At 40.4% G+C, this 20,180-nt stretch overlaps 1 protein-coding gene across 1 annotated transcript in view; it reads left to right on the top strand.

The window, feature by feature from the left end:
• The window catches only part of LOC307166909 (uncharacterized protein), a 35,375-nt gene that overhangs the window by 9,792 nt on the left and 5,403 nt on the right, over window positions 1-20,180 (top strand). The window contains exons 3-6 of the mRNA XM_079885672.1: window positions 4,450-4,560; window positions 5,817-7,751; window positions 9,674-9,847; window positions 19,999-20,172. Coding sequence (XP_079741798.1) covers window positions 4,450-4,560; window positions 5,817-7,751; window positions 9,674-9,847; window positions 19,999-20,172 — 2,394 coding nt within the window. The remainder of the gene's footprint in view (window positions 1-4,449; window positions 4,561-5,816; window positions 7,752-9,673; window positions 9,848-19,998; window positions 20,173-20,180) is intronic.

Here is a 20,180-nt window from a genome sequence, read left to right as displayed (position 1 = left end):
TCCAACCAAGTTGTCTTTCAAATTTATCTCAAACTATCAATATGCTCTGGGAGTTTTAGGCGCAGTAGCCAATACAGAGCTGATCAGCCCTATACGTAGGGCCCCGCAAATTACTCAAGGCCCCGCCTCCACGTCGTGTCAAAGCGCGTCAATCAAAGTTTACAACATCGATGAGAAAATTAAGCGGAACTATCCTTCTGGTCACAAATAGAGAAAAAAAAAACACCATGAGAGTGAATTGCGGGAACAGCAATCAGGCAGACTTGTGTTCTCTCCTCTCCAAGTTTGATGTTAACAAAGAACAGTAAAGTTAAGTTGATGTGCATTTCTCTCTAGTCTGTCGGTCTGTCTAACCCAGCTGGTCAGTGCATCTTTTAGTCTTTTGGTTTGATCAATGGCAAATGGTTTACATGGCTCATGGGTCAGGTAGGAGGGCCCCTTAACAGAATTTTACTTAGGGCCCCAGGGAGGTCAGGATCGGCTCTGAGCCAATATGGCCGCTAGGTGACATTCAAACTCCATTTGGTGATTTAAAAACTTGAAGGGTTTCAATTTCATGAATGCTTTGGACTATTGGCCTCTTTTGATAAAAGACAAAAAATAAAGTGTTACACTGAACTTGCATTAAATGTAAATAAAATTAAAAAGTTTCCACTAGTGGTCCATTCCAGTTAAAATATTCTAAAGTAGCTCCTCAAAATATCAAATAAACATCAATGACTCACACAAGTTGTAGTTATGATTCCTACTTATATATATATATATTTTCTGCTCTTCTTCTTTGCTCCTCTTCACCAGTGTGTCTGAGTTTATTAACTGTTTTAAAAAAGTAGACATAAATAAATAAATAAACTATAACTCACAAAAGGCATCGACATTGAAAGTCAACTTAGAACAATGAATTGACTAATTCACCGTTAATAAATGAAGTTAATTTGCAAAAACTGATAGACGGCATGTTTAAAAAAATTAACTGACTGCTGTGTTATCCTCCACATATAGCACGATCTGAATCTTAAACACGTTTTGTAAAAAAAAGCCGGTATTGTCCATTGTCAAGGCATCGCAAGTTCATATTTTACAGCAGAAACTGACAAGCATCCTTGTTGTTTGTGAACACAACCCGATAAGTATTCAGGTCAGGTGACAAGGCTGCTAGTGACTTTCTCAGCTTTTTGCTTAGAATGTTGCTTGCTTCATGAAACTTACCCACTGTAACAGGTGCGCAAGGATAAGGCCAGGGCCAATCCAAATGCTTAAACAGATTTAATAACAAAAGACAAAACATAAACAATCCAGACCCGAGATCAAGGCAAATAATCCAATTGAGAGCATAAACTAATAATCCAAACACGGAAGGGAAACCAGGAACATATGAAAACCCCAGGTAAACTACACTACCAACAACAACTCATACAAACTAACTGAGAAGCAAATGGTCTGTTCTTTCTTTTGATATATTGCATGTTCAGTTTGTTATTCATTAGAGATGCACCGATTACAATTTTCTAGGCCGATTCCGATTTCCGATTTTTCATTGAGTTTGACCTGCCGATACCGATTTTAGCCGATTCCGATTAAATTTTTTTCTAACCACTTTACAGCACACACAAATATTTATTTTCGATCTTTTCTTTAACCCTTTCACGCGTAAGTTTAAAATATTCTAACTGACTCCCCCACCCCCAGAGTGAGTTTTTTCAAGGCGAACGTTCCCTTTAATGTTTCCATGGCGACGCGTCACGCGATACACCGCAGCCACAATAATACTGTATGACGGATGTATTTCGCTTTTCCTTTTTTATTCAAAATATTCACAAACTTGCTTACCATGTCATCAACTAGCCTATCTGATATTCCGATTCTCAAGTACATGTAAGTGAGTGTGTTTGGTCGTTTAAAAACGCCGCAATGTTGTCCTGTCAGTCGGATTTACAGCACGTGAATTCATCAGTTTCTCCCGAAATAAATGCAAGAAAGTGGCCGGTGAACTGAGAAGAATAGAGTAAACTTTATAGTTACTTCCACTATGTTTGTCTGATATGAATAACACATGTCGGCAAATTATATTTGAATAGATTGTTATTGCTGCTTCCACAGACATCAGTGTGTATTTTACAAACTCCAAATGTATTGTTTTACTCGTGCATATGTGTATTTAAATATCTGAAACCTAAAATAAACATTATGAGGTTGAAAACACTGCTTAGTTGTGATATATGAATATGACAGCGCTGACCGCGTCCGACTCTGGCTCAGCACCAGCCAACGCGCGAAAGCACAGTTTGAATCTGGCAGTTATGCGACGTCACTGAACATTCTAAATGTGGCACCGTACTCTCAGGGCACAGAAATAAAAATCCCATATATCCACCTTATTCTGCTCTAAACAATGGGCGCTGCCATAACGACGACTCCGGTTCCATACTTCCGGTTCGTAGCGCTTGACCTGTACTAGTAGCGAGAGAAGTTCAGTTTTAACGCTAACCACTCTAAACGTTTACTTTATTGAATGTATCTGATACGGAATCGGACATGGGCATTATCTCCTTCTTATCTTATGCTCGAAACACTCAGTTTCTAAAAAGTTTGAAATCTTCTTTGAATTGTTAAAACAAATAACAACAGCACATGAGGAGCTTGAACTCATTCTCTCGCTGCTAGTACAGGTCAAGCGCTACGAAAGGAAGTAGGCAACCGGAGTCGTCGTCATGGCAGCGCGCATTGTTTAGACTGAGCAGAATAAGGTGGATAAGTCAGTACTGCTCAAAAGGTTAATCATGCGGCGCCCGAGTGCATTTGACCGGCATAAAATCGGCATATGTCAGACTGACCGGCCGGTCGCCGGTCATGGCCGATCACGTGAAAATCGGCCAATTCCGGTCACCAGCCAATCAATTGGTGCATCTCTATTATTCATATTACAAAATATTCTGTGGGCCATGAAATTTTTGTGAAAATGATTAAAAAACGCACCTTTTACCCCGGTGCGCCTTTAGCCCCATTTACCCTACCATTAATAAAACATGTTCCCTTACGAGAACGTTCTCTCGTACTGCGTTGAAAACGTTGTGGGAAAACTCCTTTTCTCGAGAATATTGAAGCCTTTATTTTAAAACGCATTGCTGCAGCACATGCGAGAGCTAGAAGCTCGCGTGAGCGTGCTGATTGGCTTGTGCAAAGCAACTGCACGAACCAATGGCGGAACAGCAGAGGAGCGCGAGCCAATCGGGGCGCTTGGCACTCTGCCAGAGTCAAGCGCGCGAAACTGCACGTGACAGAAGAGTATAAATACACAGAGAATCCGCCATTTGACAGATTTTATCTCCTTCAGCTTTCGACTCACCTCGTCGCTGATTCTCTCCGAGTGAAGCCGTCGTCGAACAGCCTTCCAGCGGAACTGCTTCGCATCCCGGCGTCTGCCAAGCTGAGCGTTTCCCTGTGGCATCCGACGAGTATCCTTTTTCTAACTCAAAAGAGCATTCTAAGAGAGCAAATCGCTGTTTTCACAGCGCGCGGCGTTGTTTCAAATGCCGCTCACCGTGTGTGACTCATGCGGGGTCTCCCTGCACGCCTCTGACACACACTCTCTGTGTGTTGCCTGCCTCGGCCCTGAGCACGCCGAGGCAGCGCTCACTAAAGGCGGCTGCCTCCACTGTGACGGAATGCCTGTTGCCACGCTCCGTGCCAGATCTTCCGCCGCCTCGCTGAGTGTTCCCGCCCACCTTCCATCTTCGGCGCCCCGTGAGCCCCGTAGGAAGAAGCGGCGCGACCAGAGTATTCTGTACTTCCTGGAGCTCTCGGTGAGTCAGATTGGCCAAAGACGACAAGCACGGCGTTTTAAATAGTGTTCCCACAGCGTTTTCAACGCAGTACGAGAGAACGTTCTCGTAAGGGAACGTACTTGGTTACTTACGTAACCTCGGTTCCCTTAGAGATAAGGGAACGAGTACTGCGTTGCCTTGCCGTGCTATTGTCTCTTATGGCAGGTGTCTTTTCGCTTGCGTCGATTTAAACCTGTCAAATGGCGGATTCTCTGTGTATTTATACTCTTCTGTCACGTGCAGTTTCGCGCGCTTGACTCTGGCAGAGTGCCAAGCGCCCCGATTGGCTCGCGCTCCTCTGCTGTTCCGCCATTGGTTCGTGCAGTTGCTTTGCACAAGCCAATCAGCACGCTCACGCGAGCTTCTAGCTCTCGCATGTGCTGCAGCAATGCGTTTTAAAATAAAGGCTTCAATATTCTCGAGAAAAGGAGTTTTCCCACAGCGTTTTCAACGCAGTACTCGTTCCCTTATCTCTAAGGGAACCGAGGTTACGTAAGTAACCAAGTACGTTTTCTCTCTAAAACTATGCATAATACACATACTGCTCTATAAATTACAGTAGTGTTGCCCAAAAAATCTACAAAGAAACAATTTAAAATATTTTTTTTTTCTTTTTTTTTCTCAGTATCAACATCAGGAAGAGAAAGAGAACAGCTTCTCCAGTATCCAACTGTGTGTCCATGAAGAGGCAAGAGCCCTCAAAATTCAGTGATGGAGCAGTGACCTTTGACCCTGTGTGAGTATCATCATGTAGGGTGAGAGACACATGAACACAGAATGCACAAAGGTTCAGAACTTTAACATGTATAACAAGTAACAAGTGGAATTCAAGATGCAAAGAAAGGAATCCTTTCACTTTGTTAAAGTGTCTTAAATAGTGTTTTTTATGCTTCTCTCTGTAATTTCCCTGTTAGATCTACATTTACACAGGAATGATTTTTGTTACATGATTTGCATCAGTGTTATATTGACAGTTATCCTTTAAAGGTGCTCTCTAAGTGATGTTGGGTGACGTCACTTCTTGTTGATGTTTAAAGTATTGTCAAACAAAACGGAGGCTAGCTAGACCTTCCCTCCTCCTCATCCGCGCACTAACCCCCCAAACCCCAGCCCCAAATCCTTCTTGTCGGTTATTGGCTGGAACAGTTTGTTATGTTTCGTGGTGCGGGTTAGCCCAGTTTGTTTTGTTGTCATTTGTGGAGCCTGGGGTGTCTACAGAGACCGCGTTTTTTTACAGCGTGTTCAGGGGACAGGCAGCTAGCGGATAGTGAGGAGATGTTTGCTGTATGTGACAAATGTTTTGGCCTAATAAATGTGTGACATCGCTTAGAGCACCTTTAAATTAGTGATGAACTGAAATGACCAATCTGAAAATCTCTGCTTATTTCAATATTTTTAATATCAATATATAAATGTAAGTTTTGTAAGGAAACTTTGATCGATCTGCCATAAATCAGCAAATAATAACTTGCTATGAATAGACTGATTATCTTCAAACTTGCCAATCATATGTTGATGACATATGCAAGACTGCTCAAACCAGACAGTGAGAGAATATGACGGAACTTTTAAAAATTGGGATTCATATCAGCTGATATGGAAAGATAACAGGAAATCTGTGATCAGTATAAAATATGTGATTTTCTATTTCTAAAGGAAAGGTGGCAGGTTATTTAGACTTAAAATTCTCTGACTTTTCACATTCCTCACTTGTGGCAAAGGGGACTTTAATGTGCAACTAGGAAATGCAGTAACAAACTGAGTTTGCAGTCTCTTTTATAATAAATCATCTGTCATCAGTCGCCATTTACATGTAAATTAATTACATGTAATCATATCACACTACAATAGATAGAAGTTTGTCTGAAAGAGCAAACACTTATTTCTGCATGTGGTATGATTTTCATATTAAACATATTTAAATATTTTCTTTGTTCACAAAGGTCTTTTCTGTTTGTTTTTGTGTCTCTGTTCATCTTAATGTGTTTTCAGTGGTGTGAGAGCTGACCAGATCAGAGATGTGTCCTGTCAGACCAGCACATCCTCCTCCTGTCAGAAACACATCAGTCATCATGACACAGAAGCAGCCCTGCAGCTCGATTCTCACCAGCCAGTGCATGATGATCTGCAGAGAGTCAAAGACCAGCACAAAACCAGCATGAAGAACAAGTATGAGAGCTTATTTGAGGGAATCAAACTACAAGAGAATCAGTCCCTCCTGAACAGGATTTACACACAGCTGTACATCATAGAGGGAGAGAGTGAAGGAGTGAATGAAGAACATGAGGTGCTACAGATGGAGAAAACTTACAAGACCCTCCAAGACACTCCAATCAACTGCAATGACATCTTTGATCCTTCACCTGAACTAGGATATGAGGAGAAGAGAAGAGAGAAGAAAGACAAAATCAAGACTGTTCTTACTAAAGGCATCGCTGGAATTGGAAAAACCGTCTCTGTGCAGAAGTTCATTCTGGACTGGGCCGAGGGAAAAGCCAATCAGGATGTAGATTTCATGTTTGTGCTTCCATTTAGAGAGCTGAACTTGATTAAAGATCATCAGTACAGTCTTCACAGACTTCTGCTGGACTTTCATCCTGAACTTCAATATCTGGATTCAAAGATGTATGATGAATGTACAGTTGTGTTCATCTTTGATGGTCTGGATGAAAGCAGAATTACACTGATGTTTTCAGACAGTGAGAAAGTTTCTGATGTGACTGAGTCTTCATCAGTGGGTGTGTTGATGTCAAACCTCATGAAAGGAGATCTGCTTCCCTCTGCTCTCATCTGGATCACCACCAGACCAGCAGCAGCCAATCAGATCCCCTCAAAATACATAAACCGTGTAACAGAAATTCAGGGATTCAATGAGCCTCAGAAGGAGGAATATTTCAGGAAGAGAATCGGTGATGAACATCAAGCCAACAGAATCATCTCACACATCAGAAGAGCAAGAAGCCTCCACATCATGTGCCACATACCCGTCTTCTGCTGGATCTCAGCCACTGTGCTTCAAAACATCCTGAAACAAGATCTAGAAATCCCTCAAACTCTGACTGAAATGTACATACACTTCCTCCTCATTCAAACTAGTATGAGGAACCAGAAGTATGAAGAGAGAGATCCAGAGAAAGTCCTGCAGTCCAACAGAGGAGTGATTGTGAAACTTGCTGAACTGGCTTTCAATCAGCTGATGAAGGGCAATGTGATGTTCTATGAGGAGGACCTGATTGAGAGCGGCATAGACGTCACTGACGCCTCAGTGTATTCTGGGATTTGCACTGAGATCTTTAGAGAGGAATTTGTGATTTATCACAGGAAGGTTTACAGCTTTGTACATCTCAGCTTTCAGGAGTTTTTTGCAGCACTGTATGTGTTTTTCTGTTATTTACACAAGAACAGTGAAGTTCTGAAAATGTTCCTCACAGGAAAGTCCAGAACTCAGTGTGGAAATGTTCCTCTGGATGTGTTTCTGAAGGGAGCAATGAATAAAGCTTTGAAGAGTAAAAATGGACACCTGGATCTTTTCCTTCGATTCCTTCATGGCATCTCACTGGAGTCCAATCAGAGACTCTTACAGGATGTGCTGATTCACACAGAGAACAACCCAGAGAACATCAAGAAAATAATCCAAAACCTCAAACGAGGTCAAAAAAACAATGTCAGCCCTGAAAGATGGATGAATCTGTCGCATTGCTTGATTGAGATGAAAAATAATTCTGTTGTTGAAGAAATGCAGGCTTTTTTAAAATCTGGAACAAAAGACAAACGTCTTTCTCTTGCACAATGTTCAACTTTGGCAAACATGATCCTGATGTCAGAGGAGGTGATGGATGAGTTTGACCCTAAAAAGTACAAGATCATATCATCACAAGAAGGTCGAAGGAGACTGTTACCTGCTCTGAGGAACTGCAGAAAAGCTATGTGAGTGTGAAAATATGAACATAATATCAAATGAATTGAAATATGAACATAATACCCCCATAATGATAGATTTTCTTCTGGTAAATGCTCTGTAATGACCATAGAAGGAAAAAAATATATATATTCCTGTGCACATTAAGGGAGTGAATAGCGACCAGCATCAAGCTAAAAAAAAAAGAGACAAAAGTATCACAGAATGGTCCAATGCGATACGTGTCATATATTCCAAGTGTTCTGGGGGGTATATGACAGTATTTGGTGAAAAACAAACCAAAATTTAATTTGTTACTTAACAAAAGTGTGACTGCATTCATGAGACTTGATTAGTGCTGCTGTTCACTCCGACTCACCCAAAAAAGCAGACAAGTGAGAAATCAAGATTATAAAAAAATAAAAAAAATGATTGGGGTTGGAACGACGGTGATGATAAGCTTGTTTCTTTTATTTGCTGCATGTTGAAGTTGGACGTGTGTTTGGTTCCACACTGTTTTTCTCTGTCGGTACCAGTCATTAATGGCCAGTACCTCTGAGGGATCCCTTGACCAGGGAAATAGAGGTGAAATCCCAGGACACATTGGAAAGGGGTAATGTCAGTGGAGGGTTTCTGAAGGGAATTTTGAGCATATTCAGCCCAGCGTAAGAAGCTGCTCCACTCCGACCAATTCTGTTGACAGTACAATCTAAGAAACCTTGTGAGTTCTGGGTTTAGGCTTAGGCTTTCGCTTTGACCGTTCGATTGTGAGTGATAAGCTATGTGATGGCAAGGCAAGGCACGGCAAGTTTATTTATATAGCACATTTCATACACTATGGCAATTCAAAGTGCTTTACACAGAGAGGAATAGAAATAATCACAAAATAAAAGCAAGGAAAATTCAAACAGTTATTCAAAAGATTTACATAGAAAGGAATTATAATAATCACACTATAGCAATTCCTTAGAAAGCCTTAGAAAAACATTCAATGACTGTAGTATATTGGTGTTCCCCTGGGAGGCCAGGAGATCAGTGACAAAATCAATAGCAATATGTAATCAAGGTTGTTGAGGAATGGGTTGTGGCTGTATTATGTAAGTTTTTTTTATATGGTCTTTTTGGACTGTAAAGGTAAGAATGAAAAGGTCTCTTCTTCACTCCAATTGGCAAGTTTTCTGTTGCTGTTTAAAATGTTTCCCATCAAGGGCTGAAACAACTGTTTATACAGTTTCTGTTACTGTCCAACACTTGTGAACATGCGGCACTTGATTGGCTGTCCGTTGCTAAGCATCTAGCCGTAACATTGTAACACTCTATCGTTTCACACTGTGCAAGTTTGGCACCGCAATGCAGGATTTACAGTACAAAAGCAACTCTAATCCTGCTCCGGACCAGGGTTTCATTACTCTGTGTAAGAAGTGGTGCTAATCCCACTTCTAACTTACAAATGTGAAACGTTCCTTTACCCAGGGTTAAAAGCAGGGTTTAGAACCACTATAACCAGAGGTTAAATACAGCGTTGAAACAATGTGTATTGTGAAAATTGGAATAAAAATCTAATTGAAAAATAAATAACAGAGATTCAGGCTGATTCAAGGTCCCTTCCTGATCCTGTTCCTTTCTCTCCCATCTTTGTGTCACAGTACTATCAATAAATAAGGCAAAAAGTAAAAAAAAAAAAAAAAAAAAAAACATTTTGAATGACACTATTCAGCTAACAAGACTTTTTTTCACTATAAAGGACTGTATAAACAAAGAAATAAAACATTATACACATAATCTTCATGAAATATGAAGTCATGTCGATTTAAATTGGTGAATCTTCCTTAAAAAAGACCAGAATGTCAATCAGCATGATCTTTTATGTTGAAGTTGGTTAACCATGGAAGTCGTGCGATCTGGTGGGAACACCAGCATGCCTTTTAATCAGTGTCCTCTCGTTTTTCAGATTAACAGACTGTAATCTCAGTGATCAGCACTGTGAAGTTGTGGCTTCAGTTCTACAATCATCAAACTCCTCCCTGAGAGAGCTGGACCTGAGTAACAATGACCTGCATGATTCCGGAGTGAAGCTGCTCTCTACTGGACTTAAGAGTCCAAACTGTCAACTCAACAAATTGAGGTATTTAAGGGGATTTCAACTGGTCTGTGCAAAATAACAGTAAGCTGTCATGTATGTATATATATTTGTTAATGTGTTATATTCTAATATTCTATGCAACTGACTTAAAAGGATATTTCACCAAAAAATTAATTTATAATTTACTGACCCTGCTGTTGTTCTAATGCAGTATGCCCTTCTTTTTTTGAACCATAGAAGGAGATTAAAAAAAAAAATTCCCACTCACACCCATTCACATAATGCATCAAGCTAAAAAAAGAGGCAAAAGTATCACAGAATGGTCCCACGCGACACGTGTCATAAATTCCAAGTGTTCTGGGGGGTATATGACAAGTGAGAAATAAAGATTATTTTTTTTAAAAAAGTGACAAACTCATGAACCTCAAGAAATGCCATAATTATTAGTCAGTTGGAGACAATATGATATGGGAGTTATTTGTCTTAAGATTTTGAAAGGACCCACATACCTGGAGCTTAGCTTCTTGCAGGGCAGGCGTATACGAAGATCCGGAGTATAAATGCCAGGACACATTGGAAAGGGGTAATGCCAGTGGAGGGTTTCTGAAGGGAAATTTGAGCATATTCAGCCCAGTGTAAGAGGCTTTCACTTTGACCATTTGATTGTGAGTAATATCCTGAGGTGAGGCTTATATTTAAATTGAATTGGTGGAAGGCTGTCCAGACCCGAGATGTGAACCGGGAACCACAGTCTAAGACAATATCTTCAGGTAGTACATGATAGCGAAACATGTAGTGGAGGAAATGTTCTACTGTAGCTGTTTGGAGCTTAGGCTGAGATGTTAATCGACATGCCCTAGAAAAAAAATTAATGACTGTAGTATATTGGTATTACCCTGGGAGGCCAGGAGATCAGTGACAAAATCAATAGCAATATGTGACCAAGGTTGTTGAGGAATGGGTTGTGGCTGTAGAAGGCCTGCGGGGGATGTCTAGAAGATTTCGCCGTGTGCAAGTATGACTGTAGAAGAGGAGGTCAGCAGCGCCATCTGCTCGTTTTTGGTCGAAAACGAGTTATTGATATTTTTGGCACATTCAAGACCTCCTTTATCATGTGGATGAGTATCTTGAATCAATTCCGTTGTTTTTTCAAGAAAATAATGAGTTGTCTTAACAGTAACTTCCAAAAGCCCATGAGAAACCAAGGCAGAACACCGTAACAGCAGTTACCGCTCTTTGGCTTTGTTTTGGAACGCTCAAGTTGAGTTACGGTACTCTGCCTTTGTTTAGCCGAGCGTCAATATGAAGTTACTGTGCCGGTGTTCTATCAAAGAATGCTACCTACCAGATTGTACGGTTATCTGCCTTTGTTTTACTGTCCATTAAAATTAAAATTACGGTGTAGCCTGTGTACTTTGTACAGCTGCCATCAGTCCCTCTAACTTCTGATGTCCTCAGAGCTTTGTCCTGCACAAATGCGGTCAGAACATTTAGTATGGTCTGAAACCGCTCCATCGACAGACGTGCGATATCGATCGTGAAGGATTATGCAGAGTTGACAGAAAAATGTTACACATGCCTTAGCAGATGAATACAACAAAGAACTAAAGCCCTGCCTCTCCCAGTTCGGGTACCGGACCTGGTTGAAACACTCATGCATATAGCTGGCAGAGTGCCAAAACTTCGCCGGTGCCTTCATCACCGCCCTAAACATGGTCGAGCTAACGCTGGACTAATATATCTATGGAGGTATTTTGTCATGTCAAATGTATTAATAATGCCATCAGAATGCACAGGATAGCAATAAGTAGATGGCTATAAATAATTGTAAATCATACAAAATAAATGCCATGATCACTAGATTTTATACAGGTGTTACTATAAGGATTTTGTTAATGGTGATCAGCAACCAAATATTGATAATGTGGAAGTTACTGCCTTTTACCTTGGCATTTTTCTCAGTTCCACACTCTAGCGAGTTAAGGTCTTTTGCCTTTGTAGGGCAGTATACATCCAATAAATATACAGGACAAGCCGACATAGTGATCATGCTCCAATCACGCGAACGGACAGCCAAACAAACCGCAGCATTGTCAGGTGACCATGCGCAGAACTTTTTAGTTTAGTTTTCGCTCTATCATAGAGAGATTGTTTGTGTGTTGTTTTTCCTAATTCCTGCCAGAATTGTGCGTTAATGACTAAAAGCAAGTGTTTATTCATCTTGTTTATATTGCAGTTGCTGCTGATTACGATTAGTCGCTTATAGTTATCGATTAGTTGTTTATATGTAAGATAAACAGATGCGAGGAAGATCTGCTGCTCCGCACAAGCAAATGTGCGTGTAAACATAAGCGTTTTAAACCGAATAAGTATATTCAGAATCGTCTTATGTGAACATGTTAATGCCATTGTGACATATTTCTGCCTCATTCAAATGTTAGTTTATAAGTGTGATTAGTCTGTCAAATGTACACTTACTGTATATTGACCTATGCATATGCATGTGTATTCGGTTCATAACGCTAACAAGTTTAAGGATGCACATTATTTGTATATTGTATTACAGTGCTGAGTACAGCTTTACATCTGCTATGTTATCTGATAATTTACATGTGGTAATTTTATCATGTTTATTCTAAACTCACTTAATTTGCCATTTTTTCACCTTTCCTTTGTTTAGACCACACACATAAACACACACAAAAGTAACAATCCTTACCAATGTAACCAGTGAACTTGATGGACACTAAAGTCATTTAAATGGGGTTCCTATCTCCGTATCCTTACCCGACACACCATGGCGATGACCAGATCTACCTAAGAACCAGTCCACCTTCATTACAATGACAGTTATTGATGTATGTAATTGTGTCTCTGAAGACAAGGTAGACAAAGGATGAGTGGATTGTGAGGGGAACGTATGAGGTAGAAGCATGTTTGCTCTGTGTGTGGAATTCCAACTTGTAGAGTGATGTCTGTGGTGGTACTATGGATGTGACCAGTTCCCAGAGGGTGTCTATCCTAGCGCTGCCACTGCCAAGGGAGATTCACAGGGAGATTTGTTCTCCATTTTATGCTTAAATAGTCCATAAAATGGAGAACAAATGTTTGTGCAATCAGTCCAGGTATGCGAGTTCTGAGATTTGTAGTCGAAGTGCTAATACTCAGATGAGGGAGACCTAAGGTGGCAGACAGGAGGATTTTCAGTTGTAGCATTCATGACAATCTAGTAGTACAGCGATCAGTTCAGGTGCAGAGATACTGACATAATCAGTTCAGGTGCGCTCCATGTTTTCACTTAAACAGATATGTGGCTATAGCGATCTGTCACATGCATTAAAGTGTCAAAATGTGTTAAAATGGTATTTATTGTTTTAATTTAAAAGTTGAGACCTTGTTCTTATCAAAATAACAAAATGCATAGCTTATTGTGATTATTGGATAGAAGTAACAGGCTATTTATTATGTTTATAAAATTATTACTTTCATCTGGGTGTGGATGGTGATGATCCCTCAGGTGCTGTAGCATTTATTTTATTTATTAGTTTATTTGTCAGGGACAATGCAGCGCACATTATTACATACATAATTATCACAGTCAAAGCCATAACAATATGTGTAGATGTGTTGGATAAAAGGTTTCTAGCCAATAGGCTAATTTGCAACCCCAGTCCCTGGTCAGGCTTTTCTAAAAAGATAATCCAAATATAATTTTTAAAACAACTACATAATGTGAGTTACACAATCATGCAGCAAATACATTGTATACTAATATATTACATCAACATTTCACAGAATCGTGACCACATTACACAAAACAGCACATCACATAACAACACAAGCCCCCCAAGCACCCAGCCGCTCGCACCTGCTTACCCACCCCGATAGTGAGGGCCTGGGCCGCTACAAGTTTATCTCCCATACCCAGACCTAGGGCTGTGACGGTATGGGATTTTTTCTTACCGCGGTTGAGCAACAAAATCGCAACAAATAGAAGCAACAAATCTCGCGGTTTGGAGGTTAACCGACAACCAAAAATCCAAAAATCACCTGTGGCCGCGTCACACACTGCAGACGCGATTGAGAACGCATGAAGCTTGTAAATGACAATGGAAATGAATAATTATAAAGCAGTGTTCTTTATTAACAAATAAATAAATGAACATTTATATTAAATTGTAAATATTAATAATTAACTATTAAATAGGCTAAACTTAAACAACCTTTTTTTAATAATTATAAAGCGGTTTTCTTTATTATTAACAGCAAATTAACATTTAATATTAAATTGTAAATATGAATAATTAACTATTAATTAGGCTAAACATAAACAACCTTTTTTAAAGTGCAAAATAAAAGAGCGAATAGTCTGAATGATCAACGTCTTTTAAGTCCTGTATTATGGCGTCCTTCACTGACAGATACTTTTCAGGGATCGCTGTTTGAGAAAAGTACTTTCGGTCAGGAAGTACATATTGCTTATCAAATGCCTGTAGCATGGCTTTGAACGCTGGCTTCTCAACGGTACGGAATGGCACCATTTCTTCAACCAAATAACGAGTCACGCTGTCAGTAAGTGCTCACCACTGATCGCTGCCTCTTTGGTACTTCGCACCTCTCGCAAAGGCCTCGGAGACTCCCAACTGTCGCTGCTGGCCTGAGGCTGTAGGCTTAACGCTACCTAAGGCCGGCGACACACTGGCTGCGTAGCGTGAGCGTGGTGTTTCTGTTGCGTGGCAGCTGTGTGGCGTTTTCTATGTCTTTGCACACCAGAAACGTGTCTGACGCAGCGCTGCTGCTGCTAGGTGACATGATAAGCCTCATTGGTGATATATTTGACATATGGGGAGAGAGTTGTGGAAGGCTTCATGTTAAACATAAATATAGCAGCAAAGACAACGTTGGCAGTATTGACACAAAATAGCCTACAGAATATTTCGTTCTGTATTGACAGGTGCAATATTTGAAAATCGATGTTATTTTTTTAATTACATTTATATCTGCATTTATGTCAAAACCTAGAGACTTTCAAACGTCAAAATGTTATTTATTAATATGTATTTGTGTCAAAATGACATATAAACATCTTTTCCTATTCTATTTGCTTGGAAATGCTTCCAACACGCTTGCGTGTCGCGTGAAAATAGGCGTCGGTTCTATTTCTAACATGCACGCGTTTTCCGCGCGGCTGAGACGCGCGTGTCACGCAGGCAGTGTGCAAGCTCTAACCTTTTAACATGGGAGCTGAAACTATATCGCTTAGCAGTCCTTCTCCGGATGCACGACACAATCTCGCCAGTCTGATTTCTCAAAACAGAGGTAATTGGCTAAATATCTGAGATTTGCCGTATTCACACGTACAAAATAACAGACACTTACATAGCCCCCTTGAATGCCACCTCAGGAACTTAATTAAATTGTTTCACTTTAGTAGAGGTCATGACCACCATAAAAGATGTTAGTCGATCAACTTACTTTTCTTAAAATGGCTTTATTTTAGTCAAGCCCGTGGTATAACCACGTACACGTATCTAAAGGAACATTTAAATGAGAACAGAGGTTATGGAACGCACCCGAATCCAGGTCGATCTAACAGCCTTTGCTGATTCTGGACGGAAATAACTCGCCCCCCTCATTCAAGTACACTTGAATCTTATAATCAAGTATTAGTCGTCACTAATGTCTAGCGCAGGCTTGTGGAAATATACGGATCCTATAATCTATAAGAGTAAAAACAATCTCAGAGTCAGTCAGAATAAAATCAAACGTTTACAATTTATTGACCAGGTAATGAAGCAATAATTCAAAATCCAATTCGCAAGAATAAAATCATCAGTTAATCATAACATAGCAACAATTCAGGAATCGAAGAATTTGTAAAGATTATTACCTGGCAACGAAAAATTGCACACATGCGGTTGTGTGGGCAGTCAACCTACAGACTCCTCGAACTTTTCTACACCTTTTCCTTATATACCCAGATAATTCAATATTCTTACCAAATGGCCGTCTATCATTATAATTAGATTTTGGTTCCCTATTCAGGGATTCACACTGGGAGATCAGAATTTGTATTTGAATAGGTTCTTGTTTTACATACAGGAGGTACAGTCTGAATGGAGGATTTGGGAGAGGGAAACACCTTTAAGGGGCACATCACTTTCTCATATTTTATAACTTCTTTTAGTTTTTTATTATGGTTGGGAGAATGAGACCATTTTACCAGACGCACTGAGACACTTTAAATGATATCAAACATGCATAGATACTTCTTGTACATACTTTACATTGCATAGGTTTTCAGTGTATTTCAGGTGAGGAGGAGGGGGGATGAAGGGGAGATAGTGTGTGTGGAGTGTGAACTGCGTCTCGAAATCCGTTACAAATGCAGGAGATAGTTCGTGTTAATGTCCAGGGGGACCTTTTGTTCCATCGAGGGGTCGGCCAGACATACTGGCAGCAGCCTTACAACATTATCTGTAAACATCATAAGTACTGAAACCTAGCAGTTAATTAATAATAATCAGACACACACAAAAAATAAATCCCCCATATTTTTAATGGACTGTCCCTCCCTTGCGCAGGAAGCGTTTTTTTTTTCTCCAGAAGCCCTTGAACATAGGACTCGTGGAATACAGTAAATTATAAGCAAAGATTAAAGGGGGTGTGAAATGCTATTTCATGCATACTGAGTTTTTTACACTGTTAAAGAGTTGGATTCCCATGCTGAACATGGACAAAGTTTCAAAAATTAAATTGTACGTTTGAATGAGTATTTCTGTGCCAAAAATTGTCCTTCCGGTTTGTCACAAGTTTCGGAAAGTTTTTTTCGAGTATGGGTCTGCGTGACATCAGCTGGGGCGGAATTTCCTTATATGGGTCCTAAGGGCACTTGTGCCGGAAAGCCGCGGGCGCGCGCGCATCCGTAGACCAGAGCAAGAGAGCGAAAGGAGTACCTCATCCAAGCGCTCTGCTCGGCTTTAGGGAAGTCAATGTCACCAAAGAAGTGTTTTTTTGGTTGCCAGGGCAAGACAACCCTGCACAGATTCCCAAAGAACCCAGCGTTAAGGGACCAGTGGATGGAGTTTGTTTTTCCAGAGCATCAACGGAGTTGTGTAAGACTGTTTGTTCCCTGCATTTCGACGACGATTGTTTTATAAACAAAGCCCAGATCGACGGATTTGCAGATCGTCTAATGCTTAAGGATCGAGCAGTCACAATGATAAAGGTTCGCGGTCTTGCGTTGGAACCGGGCGGTGAGTAGAACTGCTTCAAATGTCTCTGTGCATTGTTAGCTCGGCGCGTAAGCACAGCTTTAGCTTCGCCCACACGGCCCGCCTCCAGCCGCTCGTTTTTTTCCAGAAAGACTCTGTACAGCCTATCTTTCTTTTATAAATATAATAAAACTAAAGACTTTTTGGAGATATGAAGGATGCAATACTACTCTATAGGTACTCAAGATTAACAGGAGATTGAGTGAAAATGAGCATTTCACCCCCCCTTTAATGTGTTTATAGTTCATATCACACACCATATACACTCATGTAACTTTCAGAAAAAAAAAAAAAAGTGCGGTGATGACCTCACACCGCGGTAGGCATCTCATTACCGCGATATTGCGGTGATGCGGTTATCATCACACCCCTACCCAGACCCTGCCCCGTGGGGTGAACCTTGGCAGCCATACGCAAACAGCCAGGCATGTAGCACAGACAATACATTACAACAAAACTGACTCGGCGGCCACACGTTTTCCTTCAGCCAGTGTTTCACCTTTCTATTAAATGTTTTTAGTTCGGTTTGTGTTTTTATTTCAGTTGGTAAATCATTCGAAAAATGGGTCTCTATCACTGAAAAACATGACTGGCCGAAAGTGGTTTTGCGCCCCTCTGCTATGCAGTTGCCACCCACTGCTCTCCTAGTGGCCACTCTCCTTGTGTTTATTTTTGTCACAAAAGGACAAAGTACGGCTGGAGCTAGATTATTTGCACATTTAAAAGTCAGTTTTAGAAAAGAGAACTTAATAAAGCTATCAAAATTTAAAAGCTTGTATTTCTGTACAATCAAACAGTGATGCCACATAAAGCCCTGCATTTCAGCCCGAGCCCGACGGGCCCCGACTTTTTTACGCCCCTAAGGCCGGGCTTCGGGCCAATTTTCACGTCATAGTTCACATGCGGGCCGGGCCTCGGGCCTTTTTTGGGTTATCCTTTTTATATTTTTAGACATTAATTAAAAAAAATATGAGAAGTTGACGTCGACGATAGAAAAACAAACATAGAAAGACATTTAATAACCTCATAACTTTCATAATCTTATAATTACACTGACATATGATTGACATGACAGTCGCACGCACACACGCACGCACACACACAGAAGGTTTCCCGTCAGCGGAACCAACGATTCACCTCATGTGCAAATAATGGAAAATATTAAGAGAAAAATCGCGAGTGATAGAAGAGAGGACTGGGTTAAAATCTTCCACTGTGGATGCTATTCTTTTTCTCCACGCTGCTCTGTAAGAGACTGTTCTAACTTTTCGTTTGATTGGACTTTATTTTCGTTTAACTGTTGGAAACTACGGGGAAAAAGAATGGCCATGTTCTGTGGTGCATTTTTGAGGTAAGATAACCTGCAAGTTTGTTTAGATTGACTATTGCTCATTTCGTTTGCAAGCGCTGTTGCAAGCAGCCTGCGCCTGCCTCAGTATTTCAAAAAATGTTACTCACTGTGGTTTAATAAATAAACATTAAACTAACTGTCTGTGTGATATGCTTGAATTTGAATTTTCAAATTCAATTTGAAATAGAATTTTATTGTAGCTAAGTAAAGTATTGGCGTTGATTTGAGAGGCTAAATTGATCAAACATGTTGGTAGACTGTGTACAGTTGAGACATAGGTACAGTTGAGACACCTTAAATAACTTGCGTTCGCAGCAAGCACAAGTTATGATTTTTGCTGTGCACATGCGTATTAGTGTCCTCTTTGTTTGTGGGAAATTTGAACAGTGGATGCATCTCCAATCCGAAAATATCGGGAAAAGTTATTTTTCTAAAGTAGGACATTCACTTCACCATGCACTCTCCACAATGAATAGCTTATTATCCCTATATGACTGTTAAACGTAACTGGTATCACCACAAACGTTATTTTTTTTAAACATTGTCTAAATTAACTTAATAAAGAAATGAAAAGAAAAGAAACATAACTAACAAAACGGACATATTTTAATGGCAGTCTGCCGCTGTAAAAAAAAAAAAAAAGGGCTCGGGTCAGACTCGGGCTGATAATTCTGATGAGCTGTCGGACACGGGTCGGGCTAGGGCCTGAGCGTCTCGGGCCAGGGCCGGGCTCGGGCCTAGATTTGAGGCCCGTGCAGGGCTCTAATGCCACATAGTTGGTTTCTGAGCCATTATTTTCAGTGCCTGTTTGTATAATGATATAATGGGTTTGACTGTTGTCTGGGAGGCTTGGCCCCATACAGTAACAGGATAAATGACAGAGTATCATGGCATGAAAAAACAGTAAAGCTGCCTTGACAGGTATATGATACCTTATTATTCTAAAACAGTTCAGGTTTGTCCGGACAGTCTTACAGAGTTTGTTAATGTGTATATTAAATTTGAGTTGGGAATCCAGAATAATACCTACCAATTTTAATTCCTCAACTTCCTCCAAGATGGAGCCCTGTGGGATACCAGTTGTGGATTGTAGTGCTGCATATTAGATGTTTTCGCCGCTTTTGCTGTCACTTTTCATCTGAATGTTTTGCATATTGTATACCCGTCATCAACTACTCCTCAATCATTTTTAGATTGCCAAAATGCTCTCAAGAGTTTAATTAACATCTGTGAATACAGGTACAGGAGATTGCATAGTTCCACCATGTTTTCATTTTGAGTTTCACATGCGCTAAAAGTCCATGCTTTGCACAAATTTTAATTTTTTTTCAAATTCAAATTTTCATCAAATTCTCTTACGTTTTAATAACGTGACTATTTTAATCACTGTCAATTGTGAAATTAGGTAATTGCGACATCCCTAATTGCAATCAATCAAAGGTCCTTGTAAAGATAGTTGATGGGTCGAATTTAGCCAGCAATCTGCCAGTGGAAGAGCCCTGTATTTAATATAGTGTATATTCTCTAAAAATGAAGCACACTAACATGAACACTTGTTGTTGTTGTAGATTATCTGGCTGTTTGGTGACAGAAGAAGGTTGTGCTGCTCTGGCATCAGCTCTGAGTTCAAACCCTTCACACCTGAGAGAGCTGGATCTGAGCTACAATCACCCAGGAGAATCAGGACTGAAGCTGCTCTCTGAAGCAATGAACCATCCAGACTGCGCACTGGACAAACTCAAGTAAGTGG

Source organism: Squalius cephalus (assembly GCF_949319135.1).
Source record: "Squalius cephalus genome assembly, chromosome: 1".
NCBI classification, from domain to species: domain Eukaryota; kingdom Metazoa; phylum Chordata; class Actinopteri; order Cypriniformes; family Leuciscidae; genus Squalius; species Squalius cephalus.
The sequence above is the reverse complement of the archived record's forward strand: the minus strand, read 5'-3'. Positions and strand labels throughout refer to the sequence as shown.